The sequence below is a fragment of the Eulemur rufifrons genome, chromosome 23 (genome assembly GCF_041146395.1).
Source record: "Eulemur rufifrons isolate Redbay chromosome 23, OSU_ERuf_1, whole genome shotgun sequence".
NCBI lineage: Eukaryota > Metazoa > Chordata > Mammalia > Primates > Lemuridae > Eulemur > Eulemur rufifrons.
This window is the reverse complement of record NC_091005.1, coordinates 10,509,156-10,535,191: the sequence shown is the minus strand read 5'-3', so window position 1 is coordinate 10,535,191 and position 26,036 is coordinate 10,509,156. Positions and strand designations below refer to the sequence as shown.

The 26,036-nt window shown below is 51.4% G+C and overlaps 1 protein-coding gene across 2 annotated transcripts; it reads right to left on the bottom strand.

The window, feature by feature from the left end:
* Nucleotides 1–681: 681 nt before the first annotated feature.
* Nucleotides 682–13,325, bottom strand: CMTM3 (CKLF like MARVEL transmembrane domain containing 3). Of its 2 annotated transcripts, none has more exons than XM_069456344.1 (5): nt 13,119–13,325; nt 10,185–10,340; nt 9,271–9,366; nt 8,737–8,857; nt 682–1,993 (listed from the first exon to the last, which is right to left on the bottom strand). In XM_069456344.1, exons 1-5 carry the CDS (start codon nt 13,275–13,277, stop codon nt 1,968–1,970), a joined length of 558 nt encoding a protein of 185 aa, XP_069312445.1. In that variant the 5' UTR covers nt 13,278–13,325; the 3' UTR covers nt 682–1,967. The 2 variants fall into 2 exon arrangements, with proteins under 2 accessions (XP_069312445.1, XP_069312444.1); XM_069456343.1 differs by having other exon boundaries at nt 683–1,996.
* Nucleotides 13,326–26,036: the final 12,711 nt, after the last annotated feature.

Sequence of the window (26,036 nt, the reverse complement as noted above, 5' to 3'; positions counted from 1 at the left end):
GCATCACTGCGCCGCCTAGCTCTGGGGCTGACTCTGTACACCTGAATGGTTAGGGGGTCCCCAAACTTTTGCTCCTGTTGATTCGGCCCTGACAGCAGACAGCCGACAGCCTCACACTGCCCTCAGTTTTCCCCTTTTATTTCCTTTGAAGGACCAATTTTTCATGGTACTTGTCTTGATTGTTTTCATAGTGTTCAAATCTGTATTTTTGTATGTAGAGGGAAATAATTTTCTCAACACTAATCGCTAATAAATATTGTATTGTCATGAAGGAATTCTTGTTTAATAAATGGACACGTAAAAATGTTATTGTCTCTTTCTTCATTCTGACTTGCCTCCTCTGTCCCTTACATGCTGTGGATCCAGTTCCAGAAACAGGCCTGCCCCGAAGAGGCTGAACCGGGCCCCCTGCGGTGTCTCTGGGGCTGGCCAGGGGCAGCAGGGGTCCCACCGAGCCCCTCTCCGCTCCAGCACGTTCAGCTCGAGCGCGTCCCGTGTGAAGTCTGGGGTGCCAGGGCCTTGCCTCTTCCTACCAGTGAGGGCACCAACGCGGACCCAGGGTCCCCTCAGGCTGCAATGCTGAGGTCCCTCCTGCAACCAGTTTCCTAACCCAGGAGAGCCTCAGGTTCCGGCTGCCATGGGGCATCATCCTTGTATGTGAGGGACAGGGCCTGGGGCCACTCCCTAACCTTTCTCTCGGCTTCCTTGGCTGTAAAACAGTTGTGTCAGGATTAAATAAGAGGATCAAACGCTGGTCAGATACTCACCCTCGTGCCTGACACCGAGAAGGACGCGTGCACCGTGGCTGAAACCCAACACTGTCATGTCACTAGTCACCAGCTTGTGTGGAAGCATGGTAAGTCCTTGACAGTATTGCTCTGGATGGTGGAAGGTTTTTTGAAACACACAAGTAGTCATTCTGGTTTAATCTGTTACGGCTTTTTTCAGGGTAGGAGATTCACATGCAAGAGAACAAGGTTACAAATGCCCGAAACATGGGTCCAGAACTCTGGCTCGTTCATGAGGCCTAGGGTCACAGGAAATGCCATTGTTAAGAAGCTGCTTTTGTATAAAAAAAAAGTATAAAAAGTTATAAAATCTCATTAAAGATAGATACACAGTGTAAGTCCTTCACGAGGGGGTCAGGAACCTCTCGCCTGCTGGCCGGCCCTCAGGGAGAGAGGGGGTTTGGCTGGGCCCGCCCAGCCACCCGTGCCACTGTCACTGTTGCATCATTGTTTGGGACACTCTGTCTTTTGGGCCGGGGAAGCTAGTTTGCAAGCTCTTCTTTCAAACAGTCTCAGACCCAGAATGGTTGTCTCACTTGTAGACGACGCGGTTTCCCAGGGTGTAAGGCGTCAGTTACGGGTGCTGAGACCCGCTCTCCCGGATAAGGCAAAGGTCAGTTTCCTCCCTGCTTCAAGAATGAAGACGGAACCGGTGCTCCTTGAACAAAAGGTTCTTGCAAGGGTCCTTCTCGACCAAGTGCGTGGCGTGAGCAGGAGCACCATGTGCAGACGAAAACCACTGGGGCCCAGTGGGGTGGCCCAGTGGGGGTTTCTGTATTTGTTCCTGTTGGCGAAACACAGGTGACGCCCCTGCCACTGTGCAGCATGAACTGCTGACTGCGGCAGGTGGTGGTAGGCTCCGTCTGCTGCTGCTTGTGCTTGTTTTTGGCAGGGAGGTAAAAGGGCTTAAGGTCTACGGGACAGAACTGGGGAGAAGAGGTGGAATATGCAGGGTACCCACAGGTGCAGAGTGGTTAGCAGTGCTAAGCCGAGGATCAGTCTCGCGTGCTGGGCTCAGGGGTGACCTTGAGGCTGTGGGCAGGCCCCCTGCGACAGCAGCTCCCGAGGCTGCCGGAGAAGTCACAGCCTCCCGATGTGCTGCGTCCCCAGCCAGCCCTGGCAGGAGGGTGCAGGGTGGAGGCCCCATGTGGCTCCGGTTGCCGGGACACGGCCAGGACTTCAGTCTGAGTCCGAGTCTGAACTCTCTTCTGAAAGGAAAGCAGAGGGTGCTTAGCAGGAGTTTCGGGGGCAGCAGTGCCTGGGAATGGTCTCTGGGGAGGCACAGCCAGGTTGCGGGCAGGCCCCGGCCCACCACAGGCAGCTGCTGGCACCTCCAGGGTGGGGGCGGCCGTTCTCATGTGGGCGTGTCAGGGTTGTACATCTGCATATTAACCCTACACCCAAGTTCAGCAGGACAAGGCAAGGACAGCTGTTTTCTTGTCCCCTGAGCTAAAATATAATGGCAAGCCTTTTTTTATAGTTTCAATTTTACAGTTTCAATTCCCCCTCCCCTAATCCTTTTTTGTGTTGTGATCAGAAGCAATTTTATAACGTTAGGGCCTGTGAGGTGTGACTTGAGGGTTCTTGAAATCCCAATATGGAAGACTGCTCTGTAGCGCCTTCTAGAACTCCCCACCCTAAGGAAGGCAGAGCACCCCAGTCACTAACCTCTGACCCCAGCCGCAGTGCTGGTTGCTATCTTCTGACACTCATCCCCTCCCTGGCCACGCCCTGTCTCTCAGAACCCTGGTCAGCCTCGGGCTGACACCGGCTCAGGGCTGGGCTGGGGGCAGCGGGGAGTCCCCATGTGCTTGGAGAACCGCCCTAAAGCCGGACACTAAGCCTACGGTCCTTAAAGGCATGTTAAAGAACTCTAAGGAGGGTTTCCCGGGAGATTATGGCATCACACCAAGTCCCAGTAGACTTAGGGTCCCCTGTGAATACGAGGGGCCCACATTCGGGGTCGACTGGCCCACAACAGGAACCTTAGACCTCCCCACCATGCCAGCAGTTTGGAGAATCGTGGACCGGGCTTCCTGGCCACCCCGACCGATTCCCTTACCTAGATTCCTGGTAAGAGATTGCTCAGACCCTACCCCCTTGGGTCCAGTTCTGTGCCAATAAGGGACAGAGCAGGACTTTTGTGGCACAAAGGACCAGAGACTCCAAACTGTCCAAACTCATCTATCAGGAAGCTCCTGAAGAGGAGCCACCACCACCGCCCTACAACCCTACCGTGACACCTCCTGAAGTGCCCCCCAATCCACCAGACACCCCGCCGTCAGTCTCCCCCCGGCCAGTTCCAGACCAACCAGCTGCCGACACTCCCATCACCCGCTGGCTACGGTCAGCTCTGGCCCCAACTTCAGCCCTCCAGATGCCCCTGCGTGAGACGTGCGAGGCCCGACACAGGTTACGGACGATGGGTCTGTTCAGCCAGGGCAGCCGGTCCTGTACTACCAGCCCTTCTCCACCACTGACCTTCTGAACTGGAAGCAACACACCCCGCCCTACTCCGAAAAACCTCGGGCCCTCATTGACTTCCTAGAATCCATCTTTCAGACCCAACATCCCCCTTGGAAACACTGCCACCAGCTCCTTCTGACCCTTTTTAACATGGAAGAATGACACCGGATTATAGCTGGGACCCAGAGGTGGCTCCAGGACGAGGCTCCAGCAGGGACCTTGGACGCGGCACAGTGGGCACAGAGAGCAGCACCCGAGACCAACCCGGATTGGGATTTCAACTCCCCGAGCGGACGAGAGGCACTCGGAAGGTACCGGGAAGCTCCCCTCCACGGGGTCCGAGAGGGAGCCAGAAAACCAACCAACATGAACAAAGTCGCTCTGATCACCCAGAAGCCAGAGAAATCACCGAGTGAATTCTATGAGCACCGTTGTGAGGCCTACCGAGTCTACACACCCTTCGACCCAGAGGCGGCCGAAAGTCAGCGGATGGTGAATGCCGCATTTGTTGGGCAGTCCGACACTGACATCCGACGGAAACTCCAGAAATGTTACGGGTTGCAGGAATGAACATCACACAGCTGATGTAAATGGCCCAGAAGGTCCTTGTTAATCGAGACCAGACTGCCCGGAGGAAAAATGACAAGAAAATGAAACAGAAAGCTGCTCTCCTGGCCGCTGCCCTCAGAAGACCTGACCCAGCCTAGAGACCTGGCCCGCCACGGGAAGGAGGACCCAGGAGACGAGGGGCCCTGAAGCCTGAGCAGTGCTCCTTCTGTAAGGGGATTGGTCACTGGAAGCACGAATGCCCCAACAAAAGAAACCAGCCACCCAGCCGGCCGGATCTAAAACAGTCCTCTAGCAGCACCGGACTTAGAACTCCACACGGACGGCAGGAGTTTTATCCAGAATGGGAAAGGACTGGCAGGCGTCGCAGTCCCCACACTCGATGAGGTGCTGGTCGGCACGAAGGGCAGCGCTATCTATGGGCCCTCATCCAAGCCCGCAGGCATGCCCGGGGTAAGAAGGCAAACATATACACAGACTCTAAATATGCCTTTGCCGCAACACATATCCACGGGACAATATACAGGAAGAGGGGACTGCTGACTGTAGGTGGAAAAGAGATCAAAAATAGGGATGAAATCTTCCAACTGCTGGAGGCAGTTTGGGAGCCCTAAGAAATTGCGGTCATCCACTGTCAAGGGCACCCAAAGGGCACAAATCCAATGGCCACCGGCAATCACCTGGCAGACCAAGCAGCCAAAAATGCAGCCACCCGAGAATGTTCAGAGGACAACACTGCAACCCAGTGCCAAATCTTGTTGGCACCCAAGTGGCCTGAAGAACCAAAAGATACCCCAGAAAAGAACGAGTAGGAAGAACCAAAATATACCCCAGAAAAGAACCAGTAGGAAGAACCAAAATATACCCCAGAAGAGAACCAGTGGGCAGAGCAGAAGGCCAAGGAGGACACAGACGGGTGATGGCACCTAGGAACCATAACATCTTTACCCCCAGTAAATTACCATACTCTATTGTCTCCCGTCATCACAGCCTGACTCACTTAGGGAAGACAGCCTTCAGGCAGCTACTCGCCCAGTACTCCTACCTCGCCAAACTCCGTCCGTCGCGCAGCGGTCAGGCCGAGACCCGCCCCCAGAATTCAGTACACCGGAACCTCTCAGAGGATGTGGAAGTTGATTTCACAGAAGTATAACCATGTTGGGGCTATACATACCTGCCGGTAGTGAAATGCACCTTCCAGGCTGGGTCGAGACAGTCCCTGCCCGGATCAAAAAGACTAGGGAAGTGACAGAGTTTCTATTAAGAGAAATCATCCCCAGGTATGGTCTACCACTCTCCTTTGGCAGTGACAACGGACCAAGCTTCACTGTGGAGGTCATGCAAACCCTCACCAAGGCACTAGGAATCAAATAAACACTACACACAGCCTACAGGCCACAGAGCTCAGGGAAAGTAGAGCGCATGAACCGGACCCTCAAGACCACAATAGTGAAGCTACATCAGGAAACAGTTACCCTGGGTAGACACGCTAAGCCTAGCCCTGTTCAGAGTCAGGTGCACACCGGGGCCCACAGGACATTCACCCTTTGAAATCCTGTTCGGTAGGACCCCTCCCCCCACTCAAGTGATTAAGGGGAGACATTAGACAAGTAGGGGGATTGAATATAAACAGACACCTCCAAGCCTTAGCCAACACTATGCGCCATATCCATCACACCATCCTAGAAAAAAACCCCTGTCGCCCTGGGTCTCCCTGTCCACCCCCACCAACCTGGGGATCCAGTCTGGGTAAAAGACTGGAAAAAAATACCCCTAGAGCCCACCTGGAAGGGTCCCCATACTGTGATACTAGTTACTCCCACTGCTGTTAAAGTTGCAGGTGTCACTCCGTGGATCCACCACTCCCGGGTGAAAAAGGCCGAACCAGACAACGAAACTGATCTCTGGACTGCACGTCAGGACCAGCGGAACCCGCTGAAGATCCAGCTTAACCGTCTGCCAACGAGGGCAGCCACACCCAGGACTGAACAGGAGTAAACGGGACCACTGGCCCTGACCTTCACTGGGGTTGTAGTGACCTTACTGGGGATTGGACTGGACTGCAGCAGGCATCTCTAACTGTGATAGTTGGCTAATTATAGGATGTCTGCTCCTGCCTCAGTCCCTACCCTCCTCCTGGTTGGAGCACTCACCCTAACAACTATGGCAGAGAAACCCTATCCTGAGGCTTGTGATACCAGAACTTAAGTACCCTCCCCGAACAGGATTACTCGAGACTTAGGGACCATGGGAATTTTCACAGTCCGCACCTACATGCCAAAGACATGTTACAGTCAGGCTCAGGTGTGCCCCAGTGGGGGAAAGAAATACTGGACTAGCACCATTACAGGTGATATTCGAACCTGTATAGCCCCAAGGGGCAAACCAGCTTGTTGGACTTACTACACCCACTGGGGGATGTCCAATGGGGGAGAAATCCCCGACCAGGCTAAAATCCAACAGGTCACAGACACAAAGGCTCAACTAATTACAATAGCCTCAACAACACAGTCAACTTATAAGAGACCAGTCTATTTTGGGGTCCCTGTGCCTCCGGCTGGAACTCCCAGCATCTTGATCCCAGGCCCAAATAAAACATCCCTGCTGGGCCCAGGAGCATACAATGTCCGCTTAGCCGTAACGTCCCACCGAAGTATCACTTGCATTACTAACGCAGGAGAGAATGAAATATTGAGAGTCATACTGGGTCAACTCTACACAAATAACCAAACCTCCAACCAGTAATGCCCCTGCCACCTGCTCCCGGGATGCCATATTCTTTCTTTGTGGAGACACTGCCTACTTGTGTCTCCCAGGAAAGTGGACCAGGACCTGCACCCAGGTCTTCCTCACCCCAGATGTTTTTATCTTTAAAACCCAACAACTGAAAACTACACTAAGCCCCCACCCAAACACCCGAAAAACACGGGCCTTACTAGCATCGATCCTCACAGGGGGAGGAATTGCTGCTGGGATAGGAGCAGGAGTAGGAGACATAAAAACATCCCTGAGCATCTACCACAAGTCATCCCAAGAACTAAATGAAGACATGGAACGTGTAGCGGGTTCCCTACTGTCCCTCACTAACAGACGGTACTTAGACCTACTCACTGCTGAAAAGCGGGAAACCTGTATATTTCTAGGGGAAGAGTGCTGCTACTATATAAACCAGATAAAAATAATAACCACAAAAGTCAGGGAGCTAAAAAAAAAAAAAAAAATGCAGGAAAAAAACCCCAAGAAATTAAAACAAACCTGGGATTTCTACTTAAAACAATAAACTCCATGACTACTACCTCTGGCCGGGCTACCAATAACTATTCTCCTTGTCACTATAGGTCCCTACATACTAAACACAGCTATAAAATTCGTAAGGACAACTATCACCCGGAGACCAACAGCGCACATAATGGCCTTAGGAGGCTACCACCCACTGGGAAGTGATGGCCTATAATAGACATACAAGGACATCAAAGGGGGGCACGATAAGGAAAACCCCCATCTATTACTTGGCACAGGAGCCACCTGAGACCCCCATCCCTCACGGAAGACCCGCATCAGCATAATACTAACCTGTTACCTGCATCAGCATAATACTAACCTGTTACCTGCATCAGCATAATACTAACCTGTTACCTGCATCAGCATAATACTAACCTGTTACCTGACACATCAACTAACCTATTAACTGGCAGGCATTAGTCACCTGAGACCCCACCCCCGGGCTACCCCAACTTAATAAAAGTGGGAAAAATCGGGTAGATGGCGCTCAGAATTCGGTGGCGAGACCCCTCTGAGCCCTCCGACAAATAAACTTTGATTCTCCGACTCTCCAACTCTCCGTCTGCTGCTCGGTTTGTCCTCGGGGCCACCCGCTATAACTCTTGCTGTACCGGCCCTGCCCGTGGGGGCATTCCTCACACCCAGCACACGGCAGCTCCGCAGGTGTCTGGGCCAACAGATGCTGACACAGCCTAGGAGGGGCGGCTGGTGCTGAGCTGAACATCCACTTAGTTACAGGAGCCAACTGAGGTCTCAGGGCTGCCGGCCAACAGCACCATCGGCCTCTCTGATAAAGTCTTCCTGGGGGGTGGGGCAGGGAAATGGCCAGTGGGCCGCAGAGCCCCTCCACCCTGGGCCAGTTCCTACATTTCTGTGTTGGAGCCATCACCCTCTCTGCTCCTCCTGCCCCTGTGGGCTAGACCTCCTCTGGTGGCCTCCCGCCGTGAACACCGAACCAGCTCTGCCCCCGCCTTATGCACCTTTGCGGGGCCCTCACCGCATGCCCTGCCCTGCCCTGCCCTGTGCAAAGTCACCCCAAGGCTGTGACAGTTGAGATGGCTGTGTTGTCACAGAAAAACCAACCTTCCAACTTCCAGCTTTGTTTTTGAATCAGGTAACGTGCAAGCTGGCCTTTCTAGCTGGAGAAGGATGGCTGGAGAGGCCAGAATGTCTGTTACACTTTCCTTGAAGATAAAAACCAAAACAAGCCTGAGCTTGCCCGGGGCTGCTGACAAGGAGAAGAGCCTGGGTACCTGGCAAGGCAGCAAGGGGAGCTGGGTTGGGCCAGGTGGCTACTCCAGATCGCAGGTGGACAGGTCATCTGAGAGTGACTGGCTGCCCCAGGGGCCTTGCAGGGCCAGAGGCCTGGGCGTGCCCTCTGTTTGCTCTTCCTAGAAAGGCAGAGGCCCCAGGGAGCCCAGTGCTCCCCAAGGGGACTGGCTTTGTGACCAGCGGCGCATGAAGGGATGTGAGAACTGGGCTGTGAAAACACTTCCTGTCCACGGAGAGCGAGGAAATGCTCCTACCCCAGCCTCAGACTGGGTGTGTCCCCAAGGGAGGGGAGGCACCTGCAGAAATACTTGTAGGGGTGATCAGCTGCTTCCCAGTGGAAACTCGCAAGGCAGCCACTCACCTTCTGTCTTGTGCGCTGTGGTCTCATCTGCGGAGTCCCCTTGTTTGAGGAACTTGGCTACATCATTAAAGATCAGGTAGAAGTCAATAGCAAACACGATGGTGGCAAAGAAGCCAAACACCTGCGGGAGACAGTAGACAGGGTGGATGGGACACAGCACAGACACCGAGTCCCTGACCCAGGAGGCACTGGGACACTGCCAACCCCAGCCTCATGGCCCGTTTCGGACCTGCCAGGACAAGCAGCCCAGAGCGCAGGGACAGACCCCTCGGAGTAACGGGAAGTGGGAAAATGGGCTGTGAACGTGGTTTGACAAACAGTCTTTCAGAACTCCAGGTACAGTAAATCCCTAACAAGAGGCCTTTGGAATAGTTGGACCCACACAAGAGCCCAAAGGGGCCAAGCAGGGGAAAGATGTGCCCCAGGTCCCTCCCTAAGTGGGTGTCCAGGGGGGCATTTGCAGAATCAGGAGGGGTGGGGTGAACCTGAGGGGCGTTTCTGGGTACCCCCTCCCAGGGGTGGGGCGCTGCTCACCCCAGCTGCTTTGGAAGCTCCATCCGAGTATTTGGCGACAGCGGTGATGGAGATGGCGAAGTAGATAAGCGCAGCAGTGACACAGCGCAGGAAGTCCTGGCCAGAGAATGACATGTTACAAGGGAAGACCTGCCCCCCTAACACCCGAGGGCTCCCACCCTGTTCTGAGCCCAGCCCCTGGGTGCCTCCATTGTCCCGCCAGCAGCTGACACTGCCCCGTGGCATGGCCCCCTCGGTGGGGAGGTAGAAGCTGGAAACCCTGTCACCTGCTCCCTTCCAGCTCTCCAACCTGGCTCTGGACCTCGCTTTGCCACAGATTTGTGGCTGATCCATTTATGGATCACGGTTTCTGTGTACCTGTCCCTAAAATTGGGACACGAAGGTTGCCGCCCTCTTCGGGCAGGTGAAGGATGCCAGATGTGAATCGAGACCAGGATTCACATCTAGCCTTTGCTGCCCTTTCTCCGTGACACAATTCCCTCAGCAAAGTCCACTGCTGGGGCCCTAGGCCCTCCCAGGCGAGAAAATGAGGCCCGGGTTGCCCGGTGGCGATGTCTGGGTAAGCTCTGCAAGTCCTCAATTAACCTGCCCTGTCTCGTGGAAATGGCTTGAATTCCTGCGGCGGCTGCCCATTCCTGCAGGGCCCGCTGGGAGCACCGGCGCCACCTGGTGGCCAAGAGCCCATCCCCGGGCTCCCGGCCTGGCAGACTTGCCCTGGAGGCGCCACACCCTCCCCAGGTCCCAGGCAGCTGGGAGGTGGGGCCCGGACCCTCAGAAGCCGGGACTGCCAGCCCGGCTCCCCAAACTGCACACCGCCCCTCCCCCGCAGGGAAAGCGGCAGGGCCAAGTGCCCGGCAGGGCCAAGTGCCCGCCAGGGCGGGCAGCCAACCCTTCCTGCCCAGGCCGGTCCTCACCATCATGGGCCAGCACAAGCCCTGCCACTTGTCATTCAGCTGCATGGCATCAGCAAAGAGGAAGTACAGGGCCAGCAGGAACTCCAGGAGAGGCGCCGTGAGGAAGGCCGACGCTGAGGATGCCACATAGCAGATGAAGGTGATGAAGGACAGAACCTGAGAGGAAGGGGGTTGGGGGAGAAGTCAGAGCCTTTTCATGCCCCTCAGCCACTGCGGCTCTGAGCCAGACTCTGCCATCCTCATCCACAGTCCCACGGCTAGGAAGTGGCATGGCCAGGACTTGAACCCAGCATGCTGCCCGGGCCCACACCCAAGCTGCCACGCTGTACCCAGTCCTGTGCGTGAGGCCCTGTGTCCTGATCTCACCTCAGACCCCTGCCAGGACCCGGTGAGGAAGCCAAAGCCTCCCCCCACAGGGCAGAGCCCACCCTCTCTGTGCCCTACAGGGGCAAATCAAAGCTAAGCAGGAAACAGTCTCAAAAAATAATACCCAACACCCAAGATGTATGTTTTTCACTGAATGTAAGTTTCCTCTTAAAAACAAAAAACAAATCTTGAACTTTAGTTAATGATATGCATGCTTAAGCTGTTTAGAGTTGAAAAGTACTGACGTCTGCAATAAAATGAGGCTGGGTACGAGTGGCACCTGTAATCCCACCACTTTGAAAGGCCAGGCAGGAGGATGGCTTGAGGCCAGGAGTTTGAGACCAGCCTAAGCAAGAGCGAGATTGTCTCCACTGAAAATAGAAAAATTAGCCAGGCGCGGTGCATGGGCGCCTGTAGTCCCACTTACTTGGGAGGCTGAGAAAGGAGGATTGCTCAAGGCCAGGAATTTGAGGTTGCAGTGAGCAGTGATGACAATCCTGCATTGTCACCAAGCTGGTTAAGATATCACTAGGATGTGAACCCAGGGCTGGCTGACCCCAAGTTAGACTTCTTAAGCAACCTGGCCTTGTGGGTGCTGGGGGAGGCCATCTCTCCTGGTTTCTGTCACTGTGGCTGGGTTTGAGCACATCCACGGCTGAGTAGCTTGGAGTGGGTGGAAGGGGGGGCCCATGGGGACACCCAGATGCCCCACAGGAAGCACTGTGGCTGGTTCAGGCAAATGAGCTGCAGGGATCCCAAGGGAGTCCCCAAGGCAGACATGGCCATAGGGGTGGCTGAGCCCACCTTAGACAGATAGGCAACTAAGGCATTGAGAGGGCCTCCCGAGAGAGTAAGGCCACAGCCGGACCAAGGCCTGTCCACAGCTCCTGCTGAATTTCCTGTGCCAAAGGCTGGTCTGTGGCCAGCCCCTTCCTGCCTCCCATCCCCCCAGCTTGGTTCTGGGGATCCCCCTCTCAATTCCTGTTTGCTCATTCCCCAATTCCTGGTGGCCACTTCCTCCCTGTTCCCGCCCACTTGAGCCTCTGCACTTGCTTGGGCCTGGGGGTGGGAGGGAGGGAGGTGACCAGTGAGGCAGGAGTGACCAGGAGTGGCTCCCATGCACCCTGAGTGCCCACCCCGCACCCTTCCTTCTCTGTCTAGTTCTAGATTCCTGACATCCAGCTGGGCCAGGGGCTATGCTCTGGCTGGCATGCCGTCTCCCCCCTGAGCCCCCCCCTCAATGAGGTGGTCCTGGGTGGGGAGAGGTTGGGGATATGTGGATTCAGGTTTCTCCCCCAAAGTGCCTCCCTGAGGTCTCAGGGTGGGGCAGCCAGGAGGCATCTTCCTGGGATTGTGGGCTTTCAGTCCAGCCCTGGAGTCTCACTTGGGAGTTGGGCACGTGCTGGGCTGGTGACCTCTGGGCTGACCGCAGAAGAGGTTGTAGGAGTAGGAACCACTGCTGCCATCTGCCCTGGGCAACAAGGGAGGGACTCCTGGACAGAATCCTCCTTCCCCACCCCCTTCCTTGTTCTCACCCCGTCCCTCACCTGAGCCACCTGTCAAATCCCCTAAACGCCAGGCATCCCCGCTTTCTCATCTGGAAAGTGGGAATAAGGACAGGCACCACCAAGTTGCCTGGATCTAAGCAACAAGTGGTCGGGGGGCTGTCCTGCTTCATCCTGCCTCCCCTCTGCCCGGCCTCTCCCTCCGCATCCCTGGAAGCCCAGGCCAGCCCCCACCCCACATGCAGACAGTGCGAACCACAGTATGGGAGTTTTCAGCGGATCAGGAGGACAAAGGCGGCCAGACCAGCCGGGTGGCGGCGAGCAGGAAGGAGGAAGGAGCCCAGCGGGGGCGGGGCGGCTGGATCCCGGTGAGGGAGGGGAGGAGGGCGATGAAGTCACCCCGCGGGGGCTGCCCGCGCCCCTAACTGTGCGGCCGGGCCTCTCCCATTCCCCGGGGCTCCCTCCACTCTCCACGGTCCCCCGCCCAGATGGCCAACGCGGCCCCGGCCTCCCGCCCCAGAAGCGCTGCAGCCTCCGCCCCGCAGCTCGAGGCTCGGCCCGGCCCTGCCCGCGCCCAGGAAAGTAGACCCTCCCTCGCGACCCGGGGTCTTGAAGGGCCGAGCGAGCTGATTCCTCCCCAGCCCGGGGCGGCGAGAAGGTTGGCGGAGCGGGGCCAACAGCCCACGACAGAGGCCAGACGCTGTCCAGGCGCAGCTGTCCTGCGAGCCCAGAGAGGGCGGCGGCGCCCGAGGTCACACAGCGCCCAGTTGGGGCTGCCCCTCCTCGCTTCCTACAGCCGCCAACTTTGGACTCGCAAGTTAGAGAACCGGGGGAGGCCGGGGTTCGGCCCCGCCCGCCTCGCCTCGCACTCCGCAGCTCGGGGACGCTGGCCCAACGCCCTGGGGCTCTCAAGAGGAGTCTGCCGAGGAGGCTCGGGGGGGGGGGGGCGTTCAGAGCGCGGCATCGGCCCCGGACCCCTCGACGTCCACCTCCGAAGTGAGCAGCGCCGTGAAGAGGGCCGGCCGGCCGCGGCCGAGGCAGCCCCGCGTCCCCGCGCACTCACCGACTCCGCCAGCAGGAGGCGGCCTTTGAGCGAGCAGAGGAAGGCGCGCGCCGGCAGCAGGGCTCGGAGTCCGGACACGGCGGGGCCTGGCCGGGAGCTGGCGGCGGGCTCCGGGTCCGGGTCCGGGTCGGGGTCGGGGTCGGGGTCTGGGGGCCACATGGCGGCGGCAGCAGGGCCGAGGCTCGGCCTCCCTCCCTCTTGCCCCGCGCCCGGGAGGGAAGCGGAAACGCAGACTGTGCGGAAGGAGAAAACGCGAGACTAATTGGGCGCAGGGGCGCATCCCCCGCCGCCCCGCCCCCGCCCCGCCCCTGCCCGTCCGCGTCCCCTTCCCCCTCCCCCCCTTCGCTCCCCGCTCGGACCCCGGATGCCGCGGTGCTCCGGCCACCGCTGGGGCGCCGGCCCGGCACTGGCCGGAGGCATCCTCAGAACCCCCCTTCTCCCCTCACCAGTGTGCTGGCCTTATTACCGCCCCCCGAACGAGCTGTCGGAGCTCCCACCTATCCCTGCCCAGAGAGTTGTCTACACTCGCTGTCTCGGGTCTAACTTCCTGCCCGTGCGCGCGCGTCTGGGATCCGGGAACGTAGGCGTCTGAACAGCAAAGACCCCCACCCCCGACCCCCTCGTCCTCCCACAGCTTTGCCCGCGATGTCGGCTCCCCACTCCATCGCCTCTCTCTTCTCAGCGCTGCGAGTTTTCCAACGACGTCCTTGGCTACCCCTCCCGTCCTTGGCTAGCCCATCCTCCTCCAGGGCCTCTTTGTTGGCTGCCCCAGGCCTGGGTTCTGCACCCGTCTCCCCCAGTCCGTCCCAGGAGGACTCCCAGATGTACACTGGAGCCAGCCCCCACGCCTGCGCCTCTCTCTCTCTCTCTCTCAGCCCCCACGCCTGCGCCTCTCTCTCTCTCTCTCTCTCTCTCTCTCTCACACACACACACACACACACACACGCACACACACGCGTAGTCTTTAGGGTGTCTGGAGTTCGGTGTGATCAAGATCCAGTCGGTAACATTTCCGCGGTGCCTGGGCCTCTGCAAAGTGCTCTGCCATCCTTCCTCCCATCCTGTCCTCCCTCGCCGTCCATCGATCGCCAAGGCGGGCCCATCTTCAGCTCCTAAGCTTCCTCGGACCTCTGTCCACTTCTCATCACCACGGCTACTGCTAGACCCCAAACCAACCACTCCTGTCCCCTCCCTGAGCTGTTGTGAGAGTGTCTTTGGGAGGCCTCTAGGTTTCCTCCCTTGGCAGCCAGAGGGATGCTTAAATCATAAGTCATGGCACTTGCATTCCTTCCCCAAAGACAAAAAACACACAAAAAACAAAACCTTGGGAGGTTCCCATCTTGCTCAGGGTCTTGGGCTAGAAGTGAAATATAATTCCTTACTGTGATTTCCTCCCTTGCTTCTCCCATCAACCTTGCGGTTCCTTGAACAAACCATGCTCCCTCCTGCCACACGGCCTTTGCACATGCTCTTCCCTCTAGCTGGAATGTTCTTCCTCTACCTTCTTGTCTGATTAAGTTCTTATTCTTCAGTGATTATATTAATAATACAGTGTCACTTCCTCAGAGAAGCCTTTCCTGACATGCATTTATTCCATTAACAGCAGTGCTAGCAGCCCAGGATGCAGGGGGGGTCCAGCTTTTGGTGGGGGTCGGGGGGAGAAAACACTAAGCATGTCCAGAGAATCCTGAATAAGGTGATTCTTGGTGATAGATGCCAGCCAGGAAGTGTCAAAGAGGACTGAGTCAAAGGGGTGGGTGGAGGGCAGGGGGAATGGGAGGGGCCAGATTGTGGAGGACCAGACCCTGGTGTTTGCATTTTACTCTCAAGTCCCTGGAAGGAGACCAGGTGAGAGTTCTAACAGAGATCTTGTTCTGATCTGGGTTGTTAAAAACATGGCTCTGAACTGCAACTCAATAATAAGAAGAAAACAACCCAATTTTTAAAATGGCTACAGATTGGAACAGACAATTCACCAGGGGAGATATATGAATGTTTGCCAGGCACATGGAAAGATGCCCAACATCATTAGACAACTAGGAATGCAAATTAAAACGACAATGAGGTACTGTTACACACCTATTAAAACTGCATAAAAAAAGGACACTACCAGGTGCTGGTGAGGATATAGAGCAACTGGAACTTGCATATAAGGGGATTTCAAAAAATTTCTGGCTAGCACTCTGGGAGGCCGAGGTGGGCGGATCGTTTGAGCTCAGGAGTTCGAGACCAGCCTGAGCAAGAGCGAGACCCCACCTCTACTAAAAATAGAAAGAAATTATATGGACAGCTAAAAATATATATAGAAAAAATTAGCCGGGCATGGTGGCGCATGCCTGTAGTCCCAGCTACTCGGGAGGCTGAGACAGGAGGATCGCTTGAGCTCAGGAGTTTGAGGTTGCTGTGAGCTAGGCTGACGCCACGGCACTCACTCTAGCCTGGGCAACAGAGTGAGACTCTGTCTCAAAAAAAAAAAAAAAAAATTTCTGGAAACATGGTATTAAAAGATAAAAAGTAAAAGTATAAACCTTATTTCTCAACATACGCTCCATCAAGGTCAAGACACTTTTGTAAGCAATGATACCAGCTGTTTAGTCCATCTCTAAAGAACTAAGGGTCCTGGGAATTTAACTGAATCAATGAGGTCTTTTATAGGGTATTAAAACTGAAGAAAAATGGGTGTCCTGTACAGATTTTTTAAGATTAGGAAAATAAAATTTAAAGAAGTCAGAAGGAGCCAAATCAGGACTGTAAGGTGGAAGCTTAATGATTTCCCACTGAAACTGTCACACAATTGCCCTTGTTTGATGAGAAGGATGAGCAGGAGCATGTCCCAGTGGACAAGGACTCTCCAGTGAAGCTTTCTGGGTGTTTTCTGCTAAAGCTTTGGCTAATTTTCTCAAAACACTCTCATAATAAGCAGATGTTATCATTTTTTGGCCTGTGAGAAAGTCAACAAGGGAAATGCCTTCAGCATGCCATGTACCTTTTGCCAGAGGACCTTCGTTCTTGGCGGGTCGGCTTTTTGCTTCACCTGGGCCACTTCCACCTCTTGCTGGCGGCAGCTTTGATGGCACTTTGTCTTAGGATCCTTCTGATATGGCCGTGTTCCATCTTCCATTACAGTTCTTCCATGAAATGCTTCAGGATCTAGATCTTGCCTTTTAGAAATTTCCATTGAAAGCTCTGCTCCTCTGTCTGCAGCTGATCTGGGTGCAATAGTTTTGGCACCTGGGTGGAAAGTTCGCGCAACTTTAATTTTCAGTCAGAACTGTATCAGCTGAACCAATGGAGATGTCTGTGGTGTTGGCTATTGTTCGTGCTGTTAATCATCTGTTCTCTTCAATTAGGGCGTGACAGAGATCCCTTGCAAATCAACGTGGATGGTCTGCCACTGTGGGCTTTTTATTCAATATCATCTCATCCCTTCTTAAAGCGAGTTATCCATTTGTAAACCGCTGATTTCTTTGGGGAATTGTCCCCATAAACTTTTCATGAAGCATCAGTGATTTCATCATTCTTCCATCCACCCTTCACCATAACATTTGATGTTTATTCTTGCTTTACTTTTAGCAGAATTCATGTTATTCTGATAAGGGTTCTTTCCAAAGTGATGTCTTATCCTTCTTAATGCCACAAATTAGATCTTGTTTAGATACGTTGTAACTAGTTAGTACAAGTTTATTTTGGTTTTTTTTTTTTTGAGACAGAGTCTCACTCTGTTGCCCAGGCTAGAGTGAGTGCCGTGGCGTCAGCCCAGCTCACAGCAACCTCAAACTCCTGGGCTCAAGCGATCCTCCTGTCTCAGCCTCCCGAGTAGCTGGGACTACAGGCATGCACCACCATGCCCGGCTAATTTTTTCTATATATATATTTTTTTAGCTGTCCATATAATTTCTTTCTATTTTTAGTAGAGATGGGGTCTCGCTCTTGCTCAGGCTGGTCTCGAACTCCTGAGCTCAAACAATCCGCCCACCTCGGCCTCCCAGAGAGCTAGGATTACAGGCGTGAGCCACCGCGCCCGGCCTACAAGTTTATTTTGGTGCAAAAAAAGTTTTGAAATCCATGCATAGTTTTTCATAATATACATTTAACATGAACTTTTTAAAAATCCCTCAGACAGTCCTGATTTGGCTCCTTCTGACTTCTTTTTGTTTCCTAATCTTAAAAAAATCTTTAAGGGCACCCATAGGTAATACCATAGAAAAGACTGCATTGATATGATTAAATTCCCAGGACCCTAAAGTCTTTAGAGGTGGACTAAATGGCTGGTATCATCACTTATACAAGTGTCTTCACCTTAGGCCGGGCATGGTGGCTCACACCTGTAATCCTAGCACTCTGAGAAGCTGAGGTGGGAGGATCGCTTGAGCTCAGGAGTTCGAGACCAGCCTGTGCGAGAGTGAGACCCCCAACTCTACTAAAAATAGAAAAATTAGCTGGGCATGGTCACATGCACCTGTAGTTCCAGCTACTTGGGAGGCTTAGGCAGGAGGATTGTTTGAGCCCAGGAGTTTGAGGTTGCAGTGAGCTACAATGCCACCACTGCCCTCTACCTGGGATGACAGAGTGAGACTCTATCTCAAAAAGAAAAAAACAAAAAAACAAAAAAACCCCAAAAGACTCCCCCACTCCAATAATGGCTCTGTTTCTTGCTCCTTGGACTAGTTATTAGTCAGCTCAGGCTGCCAAATCAAAATACCACACACTGGGTAGTTTAAATGACAGAAATTAATTTTGTCACAGTTCTGGAGACTTGATGTCTATGATCAAGGTGCCAGCAAATTCGGTTTCTGGTGAGGACTCCATTCTTGGCTTGTAGGTGGCCACCTACTCACTATGTCCTCACATGGCCTTTCCTCTGGGCCATATGGGGTTGCGGGGGAACAAACACTCTCTGGTGTCTTTTCTCAAGAGGACACTAATCCTATCGGATCAGGGCCCCACCCTTATGACCTCCTTTGACCTTCATTACTTCCTTGGAGGCTCCATCTCCACACTAGAGGTTACGGCCTCAGCGTATGAATTTTTTTTTGTGGGGGGCCACAAACATTAGGTCCATAACAATTAGGAATAGAGGGCTTCTCTTGGAACTCTTTCTGTCCACGCCCAGTGCATACTTCTGGATTTTGGATCATCTGTGAGTCCAGACCAAGGAAAAAACCCCAGGACAGTCTCTGCTGGTTCAGTGGTATTTTAAATTCTGGTCTCCTTCCCCAAACTTGCTTGCTACTATTGACTTTTCAGAAACCTTAAAGAGCTGCTCTAGGTACTCTCTCCCAGGCTTTTAGTTGCATTCAGTAGGAGAGATAGGGTAATGTAAACCTACTCCATAGTCCCCAGAACTGGCTTTTTTTTAATTTTAATTTTTATTTTTTGTTTGTTTTTCGGCTCATTAAGGGGGTACAAAAGATCAGGCTATATACATTGCCCATGCCTCCCCATCCCCCCGAGTCTGAGCTTTAGTTGTGTCCATTCCCTAGACAGTGCACATCACTCTCATCATGTAGGTGTGCACTCCTCCCCTCCCCCCACCCCATCCCCCCCAGTCAGAACTTCAATCGTGTCCATTCCCCAGGCAGTGCGCATCGCACTCATCAAGTAGGTATACACCCATCCCTTCCACCCAGCCCCGACCTCTGTCCAATACCCAATTGGTGTGAATCCCAAATGTGCACTCAGGGAAACCAGTTTGCTGGTGAGTACATGTGGTGCTTGTTTTTCCATTCTTGGGATACTTCACTTAATAGAATGGGTTCCAGCTCACTCCAGGAGAACCAAAGAGATGCCATATCGCCATCATTTCTAATAGGTGAGTAATATTCCATGGTATACATATACCACATTTTGCTAATCCATTCATGAATCGATGGGCATTTGGGTTGTTTCCACATCTTTGCGATTGTGAATTGTGCTGCTATAAACATTCGGGTGCAGGTGTCTTTTATATAGAATGACTTTCGTTCTTCTGGGTAGATGCCCAGGAATGGGATTGCTGGATCGAATGGTAGGTCTACTTGAATCTGTTTAAGGTATCTCCACATTGCTTTCCACAGGGGCTGCACTAGTTTACAGTCCCACCAGCAGTGTATGAGTGTACCTGTCTCTCCACACCCACGCCAACATGTATAGTTTTGGGACTTTTTGATAAAGGCCGTTCTCACTGGAGTTAAGTGATATCTCATTGTGGTTTTGATTTGCATTTCCCTGATGATTAGAGATGTTGAACACTTTTTCATATGTTTGTTAGCCGTTTTTACATCTTCTTTTGAAAAATTTCTATTCATGTCTTTTGCCCACTTTTTGATAGGGTTGTTCGATTTTTTCTTACTGATTTTCCTGAGTTCTAAATAGATTCTTGTTATCAGTCCTTTATCTGATGTGTAGTATGCGAAAATTTTTTCCCATTCTGTAGGTTGTCTGTTTACTCTTGTGACTGTTTCTTTGGCTGTGCAGAAGCTTTTTAATTTGATCAGGTCCCATTTATTTATTTTTGTTGCTGCTGTGATTGCCTTAGGGGTCTTCCTCATAAATTCTTTGCCTAGGCCAATGTCTGTAAGAGTCTTTCCTACGTTTTCTTCTAGAATTCTAATAGTTTCTGACCTAAGGTTTAAGTCTGTTACCACCGTGATTTGATTTTTGTGAGGGGTGAGAGCTGTGTGTCCTGTTTTAGTCTTCTACATGTGGATATCCAGTTTTCCCAGCACCATTTATTAAATAAGGAATCTTTTCCCCAGAGTATGTTTTTTTCTGCTTTGTCAAAGATTAGATGGCTATATGAGGATGGTTTTATATTTGGATTTTCTGTTCTGTTCCACTGGTCTGTGTCTCTGCACTTGTGCCAAGAACTGGCTTTTAAAAATAATTTTATTTACTACCTTTTGGTGTCATTTTGTTCTAATTGTGTTGCTTATACTAATTACAAATATGCTAATTATAAAGTTATATTTATACTTATATTTATAAAACCTCAACAATCTGATAGTTTCTATGTTTTAATAGAAAAATGTATTGATTCTCATTTATTGTGATTGCTATTACGCTTATTTTTATTTTCTATGTTTTCTTTTTTTCCTGCCACTTCTCATTATCTGGGATTTTAGGTCTCTATTTCTCTTTTTTTTCATTCTGAATTAAGAATTATTTACATTTAAGTTTTTAGGAGTTATTTGCTCACCACTGATTTTTGAACTCTAAAATGCTCCTTTTCTTAGCATCCAAAGAATAAATAGGTGAATTGGACTTCGTCAAAATTAAAAACTTCTGTGCATCAAACAACACTATCAAGAAAGTAAAAAGACAACCCACAGAATGGGAGAAAGATTTGCAAATCATATATCAGATAAGGCTATACTATCTAGAATACATAAGAACTTCTTACAACTTAACAACAAAAAAGACGAACAACCCAATTGAAAACTAGCAAAGGACTTGAACAGACACTTCCACAGAGAAGATCTACAACTGGCCAACAATCACTTGAAAAGATCTGCAACATTATTAGCAGTTAGGGAAATGCAAATCAAAAGCGCAACGAGTTACCTTTTGAAACCCACTAGGACGTCTTTAATTTTTAAAAAAGAGGAAAATAATAAGTGTTGGAGAGGATACGGAGAAATTGGAACCCTCATACACTGATAGTCGGAATGTAAAATGGTGCAGCCACTGTGAAAAATAGTTTGGCAGTTCCTCAGAAAACTAAACATAGAATTACCATATTGACCCAGCAATTTTACTCCTGGGTAAATACCCAAAAGAACGGAAAACAGGTGTTCAAACAACAACTCATACACTACACTTCATAGCACCATTATCCACACTAGCCAAAAGATGGAACCAACCTAAATGCCATCAGCAGATGAATGGATAAACAAAATGTGGTGTAGCTATACAACAGAATATCATTCAGCCATGGGAACAAAAGACACTATGGAAATGTTTTGAAACCAGATAGAAGTGGTTGTTGCACAACATTGTGGATGTACAAAATGCCACTGAATTGTTCACTGTAAAATGATTGCTTTTATATTGATCAAACAAAGGGGTAGTTGTGTGTGATTAATGATTAATTTCACCTCAACGAAAAGCTTTAAATTGTTCTTATTAAAAACAAAAGCAGTGAAGTGATCGCTTCATTGATACGTACTACAACATGGATGAAACATGAAAACATGGCGAGTGAAAGAAGCTAGAAACAGAAGGCCACTCATGATGACTGTATAGAGACAAAAAGCAGGTTAGTGGTTGCCAGGAGCTCGGGAAGGAAGAAATGAGGAATGATTCCTTCCTGGGCACACAGTTCCTTTTTGGGCTGATGAAAGTGTTCTGGAATTAGATAGTTCTGTTGGTTGCACAACACTGAATGTACTAAATGTCACTAATGGTAAACTTTATGTTGGTTTTACCATAATTTTTAAAAAGTTTATGTTGGAGCTAAGGTATTTTTTATTTTCTTCTCTTTGTCTTTTTTATAGCCAAATAAAGGATTTAACAACAAAAACCATTCTGAAACATGGCATTGCTAATAAGCTATCTAATGGAGAAAAACTATCTACCAAAAAAAAAAAAAAAGAGAGAGAGAGAGAGAGGGAGAGAGAAAGACACAGCTATCCCTTTGTTTGATTAACCACCTGTGGCTTAAATTGTTTCATTTGAGAATCTATTTTCAGAGCACTTGAAAGGGACTGAGAAGATAGAAGGACCGTGAGGCTCTCCCAGCTCTGGCTCTCACCAGACCACTTCCCAAGGACCCTGATAAGCCAGGCTCACAGAAAAGAGAGAGTAAAAAAAAGAGGAAAAACCGACTCAGTCACTTCACAGCTGCCTTTTGCTATCAGCTGGCAACAATCACCTTTTTTCTTTTTCTTTGTCCCCATAAAAACTTTGGGGCCGGCACTCCTTCATTCTTTCACTGTCATGCCCAGCGCTTTCCACTCTCTTTTGAGGAAAGTAAAATAAACTTTTTACTTCTTTCTATCCTAATCTTTGTGTCGAGCATTTTTTCTCATCCCACGCTATGAGTTCCCACCCTAACGTTCGGTGGTCCGTATGGAGACCTCACTTTTCTACCTCTGTCTTGGGGACATCGCTTACCTGCCTCTGCTTCAAGACTGCGCCTTTGTCTGCTGCACAACTCCCAGAACATCCTTCTTGTCCTCAATACCATTCAGAATTCGGCGAGTCTCTTAGGCTCTGAAAGTGGTCATGTGCTCGAGGTTAAGAGTGGTAGCTTTTGTCTAGGTTTGGTCTAGAAGAGCAACCCAGTTACCTTATGCCCCTTTGTAATCAATCCCCAGCCTCCACCTTCTAGGACAACCACTGTTTTAATTTCTTTCACTATATTTTTGCCTGTTCTTGAACGTCTTAGAAATGCAATCACATGGAATGTCCTCCTTTGGTGTCTGGCTCCTTTCCCTCAACATGATGTGCGATCCGTCCGGGCGCGTGTATTGTTATCGCTGAGTAGGAGATTCCATTTTGTGAGTGTAGCACGCTTTTTCTCCTTTGGAACATTGGGCTCTTTTTAGTGTTTTTGGTTATTATGAACATTCTAGTATATCACTTCTCTGGGCTAAATGCCTAGGAGAGGAACTGTGGGTCATATGACAGGAGAATGTGCATCCTTGAGTTTGTTCTCAACTGTTTAACTCCCTCTAGTTGCTCTCACACCTTGCGATAGGTTTGCCTCCCACTGCCCAGCCTGCAGGGGGTGGTGTGGGGACCACAGAGCAGTGGACTTGAGGGGTACAGGAGCAGGGGCTGGGGCCACCCCAAGTTCCTGGTCGGCACCACTGGACGCTGCCTATCCCCCCCACCTGAAGGACGGGCAGCAGCCTCCTCCAACTGCACACTGCTTGCAGCAGCCGCCATGTGTGTGATCTTCTCCCCAGGGAAAGTGGAGCCTGCCACTTCCTCACCTTCTGTGATCCCCGTGGCGCGTAGCACAAAGGCTCAAGTCGTTATCACGGCCCCCAAGGCTCAGCCACACTCCCAGCCTGTCTCCCCCATGCAGACCTCCTCTCAGCTCCTCACATATCGGTCCAGGGCCTTGCTGTCCCCTTGTGAGGATGGCCCTTCTCCTGCTGGGATGGCTGGACTATCTGGTTAGAGTGGGCTCTCCCGGGGGGAGGAGCCTGGGAGGCCTGCGGGGGGGGGGGGGGGGGATGCCAGGGCCAGGGCCCAGCTGGAACCTGGCTCAGGCTGATGCTCAGGTCCCAGAGGGCTGGCTGGCCAACTCTGAGGGAAACGTGGCCTCGGCTCCCCACTGCCTGCCCTGCTCAGGCCCTGGGAGGCTCTGAGCTCTGAGGAGATGACACTCCAGCCTTGCCCTCCCCCTCAGGAACTTCATGAACATCAATACTAAACTGCAAAGTAAGAGCAGGGAAGGCCAGCAAACTTATTTTCCTCATACCAATTGCTTGGATTTTTTTTTTAAATAATATGAAAATACCGATGTGAACAAAATGCATCCTTTTGCTTTGCAGGTTCTCATTTTCCCTGGGCCCCTCTGGCTGGTCAGTGATGGCGGCCGGTGTAACCCACACCTGTGTTCTCCCAGACCTCCAGATGGCCCTGCTCCCAGGCCCTGCTGCCCTCTGCACCATGACTTTCAGTAACTTTTGTTGAATGAACAAAATAATGTTTACAGCAACTTTCACCTTTAAAATCGACTTAAAGAGACATTTCTTTTCCAGGCACAGATGGTTACTAAAATGGAAAAGAAAACCATTCTGGAAAGGAGACAGGGCAGGTAGCAGTTTGCTGTAAAATACGCTGCCATTTCTGATGATGGGAGCCTCCTCCAATCACTTCCCCTTTCCTTTGGCTGGGGCTGCTGGGGCTGGTGCTCCTGCGGGTGGCTTGGCTGCCTCGGGTGGCTTGGCTGCTTCTGGTGCCTTAGCTGCCTCAGGTGCCTTTTCCTTTCCTGGAGGAGGAAGGAGCACATTCTTTTGGACCCTCTTGCCTCTGAAGTGGTTTCTTTGCAAGCATATATCAATTAAAGAAAAAATTCCAGCCACAATCATAAGGCCCTGGAAAACAAAAAGGACCCTCATTACTTTTCCTGTTCATTGCAAAGGACCAGTGCTTCCTTCTGCTTTCCCACTGCACGGGCAGATGCTGCTTAAGACATCCCCTGGGACTGCCAGCCCCGAGAGGCCCTGAGTTGGCCCCTCCTCTGCCTTGGCTTTCTCCATTGCCACTGTCCCATCATCTCATCTCCTTTTCTTTTCTCTCTTTCAGCCCAGCTGGAGTGGGGCCCTTTGCCCCGGAATCACCAGCTACGAGCAGGAAGCTATTAACTTGGGCTGGCTCCCTGGACACCGTCTCTACTTAAATGGCAGCTCCACTAGAAACATTTACCAACTTTACTTTTAAACTTCGCTTGGATCCCAAGATCTTTGTGAAAAGAAGCCTTTTCCTTAGGCAGGGGAAACCACCCAGGTTCCAAAAGAGGTGAATTCAGAGCAAATGCACAGCCCAACAGGGAAAAAGCTCACCAGACCAATTAAATAGGGCATAGGCAGGGACGACCGGATTCTCACGGCAAAGACCACGGCTCCCATGAGGAAGCAAAAGGAGAACACATCGTTGAGGAGGTCCTGCAGGTGGGAGAGAGCTGTCAGCCTCAGGCAGGGCCAAGGCCCCCATCAACACCTGACCCAGTGTGGCTTCCTCGAAAGGAATGATGTTCAAACTTCTGCCTAATTTTTAAATATGAGGATAAATACACACCAGGCTGGGTGAACGTACCTGTGCCCCCCCAACCTGGGCTTTCTGAGTTGAGACCCAAAGTTGAGGATGCTTAACTGCCTTCAGGTTCGGGCACCCTCCCCTACCATCTTGTCTGTGAAATCGCACATTTGGTGTCTAGTTATGTCTCCTCCTACCGATACTTAAATAAATGCACAACTGTACAACTTAATGATGTCCCTTTTGAGGAATCCCCCACCTCATCTTCCTGCTCCCAGGGCCAATCTGCGTGGGCTGCACTGCTGACAGGAGGCTCTGTTGGCCTCTGAGGTCTCCCTGGGAGCCTGGTAGTGGCCTCTCTTCACCCCTGCCCCCAGCCTTACTTCCTGGACCCGCTACCCTTCTCTTGCAAGGCTGTACCACCTCTTCCTTCATCTCCCCTTCTCCCCATCCCTTGTGGCTTCGCTCTCACCCGTACCACGTACTTGTTTCCCACACTCCACTGGCAAGGCCATGGCCATAGCAGGCTGACTTTCCCCCTCATCACTCCTGTGTGGAGGGGCTGGGTGGGAGGCAATGGATCCTGCAGCCTTTGAGCACACCCATCATTCCCCTTGGTTTCCATGATGGCATTTTCTGCTGGCTGTCCTTCCCTGGGCACTTTGTCTCAGGCCCTTTCTTTTCCTTTTTAAGGTTTTGAATTTTGGTACATTTCAAACATACAGAAAATAATAGAACATCCCACCTCCACCAGGCCACTGAGCCACTGAAATTCAACAGATGTTAATGTCTTGCAATATTAGCTTCAGGTCTCTTTAAAATAGAGGGAGCTGCAGTCCCACCCTTCCATCGCTCTTCCTGTCCTCTATTTTTGTCCTCCCAGAGGCAGCCACGCATTGGAAGTTGATGTGTAGTTTTCCTAATCTGTATTTGTATTTTCCTGCATATCATATATTTATAAACAATACATACTATTTTGTAGGTTTCAAAAATTTATATTGAAGGTATCATACCTTCTAATATGTCTTGCTTTCTAAACTTAACGTTTTTGAGATTCATCCACATTGAGAAATATAGATTTAATTTATTAATTTTAACTGATACAGTCTATTGTATGAATAAACTAAACTAGAGAAAAGTGGTCTCTACTTTTCAAAAAATTATTATTCTTACAAACTCTGCTGCAGTGAATGCCCTTGTCCATGATTCCTGGACACATACTCTCCT

Bases quoted from the DNA above. Each gene is read 5' to 3' on its own strand.
- CMTM3 (XM_069456343.1), bottom strand. From the start codon at position 13,277: ATGTGGCCCCCAGACCCCGACCCCGACCCCGACCCGGACCCGGACCCG. The intron at 10,341-13,118 runs GTGAGTGCGCGG...CCTTCCTCTCAG, and splicing joins GCCTCCTGCTGGCGGAGTCG to GTTCTGTCCTTCATCACCTT. The intron at 9,367-10,184 runs GTGAGGACCGGC...TTCTCTGGCCAG, and splicing joins GCTTGTGCTGGCCCATGATG to GACTTCCTGCGCTGTGTCAC.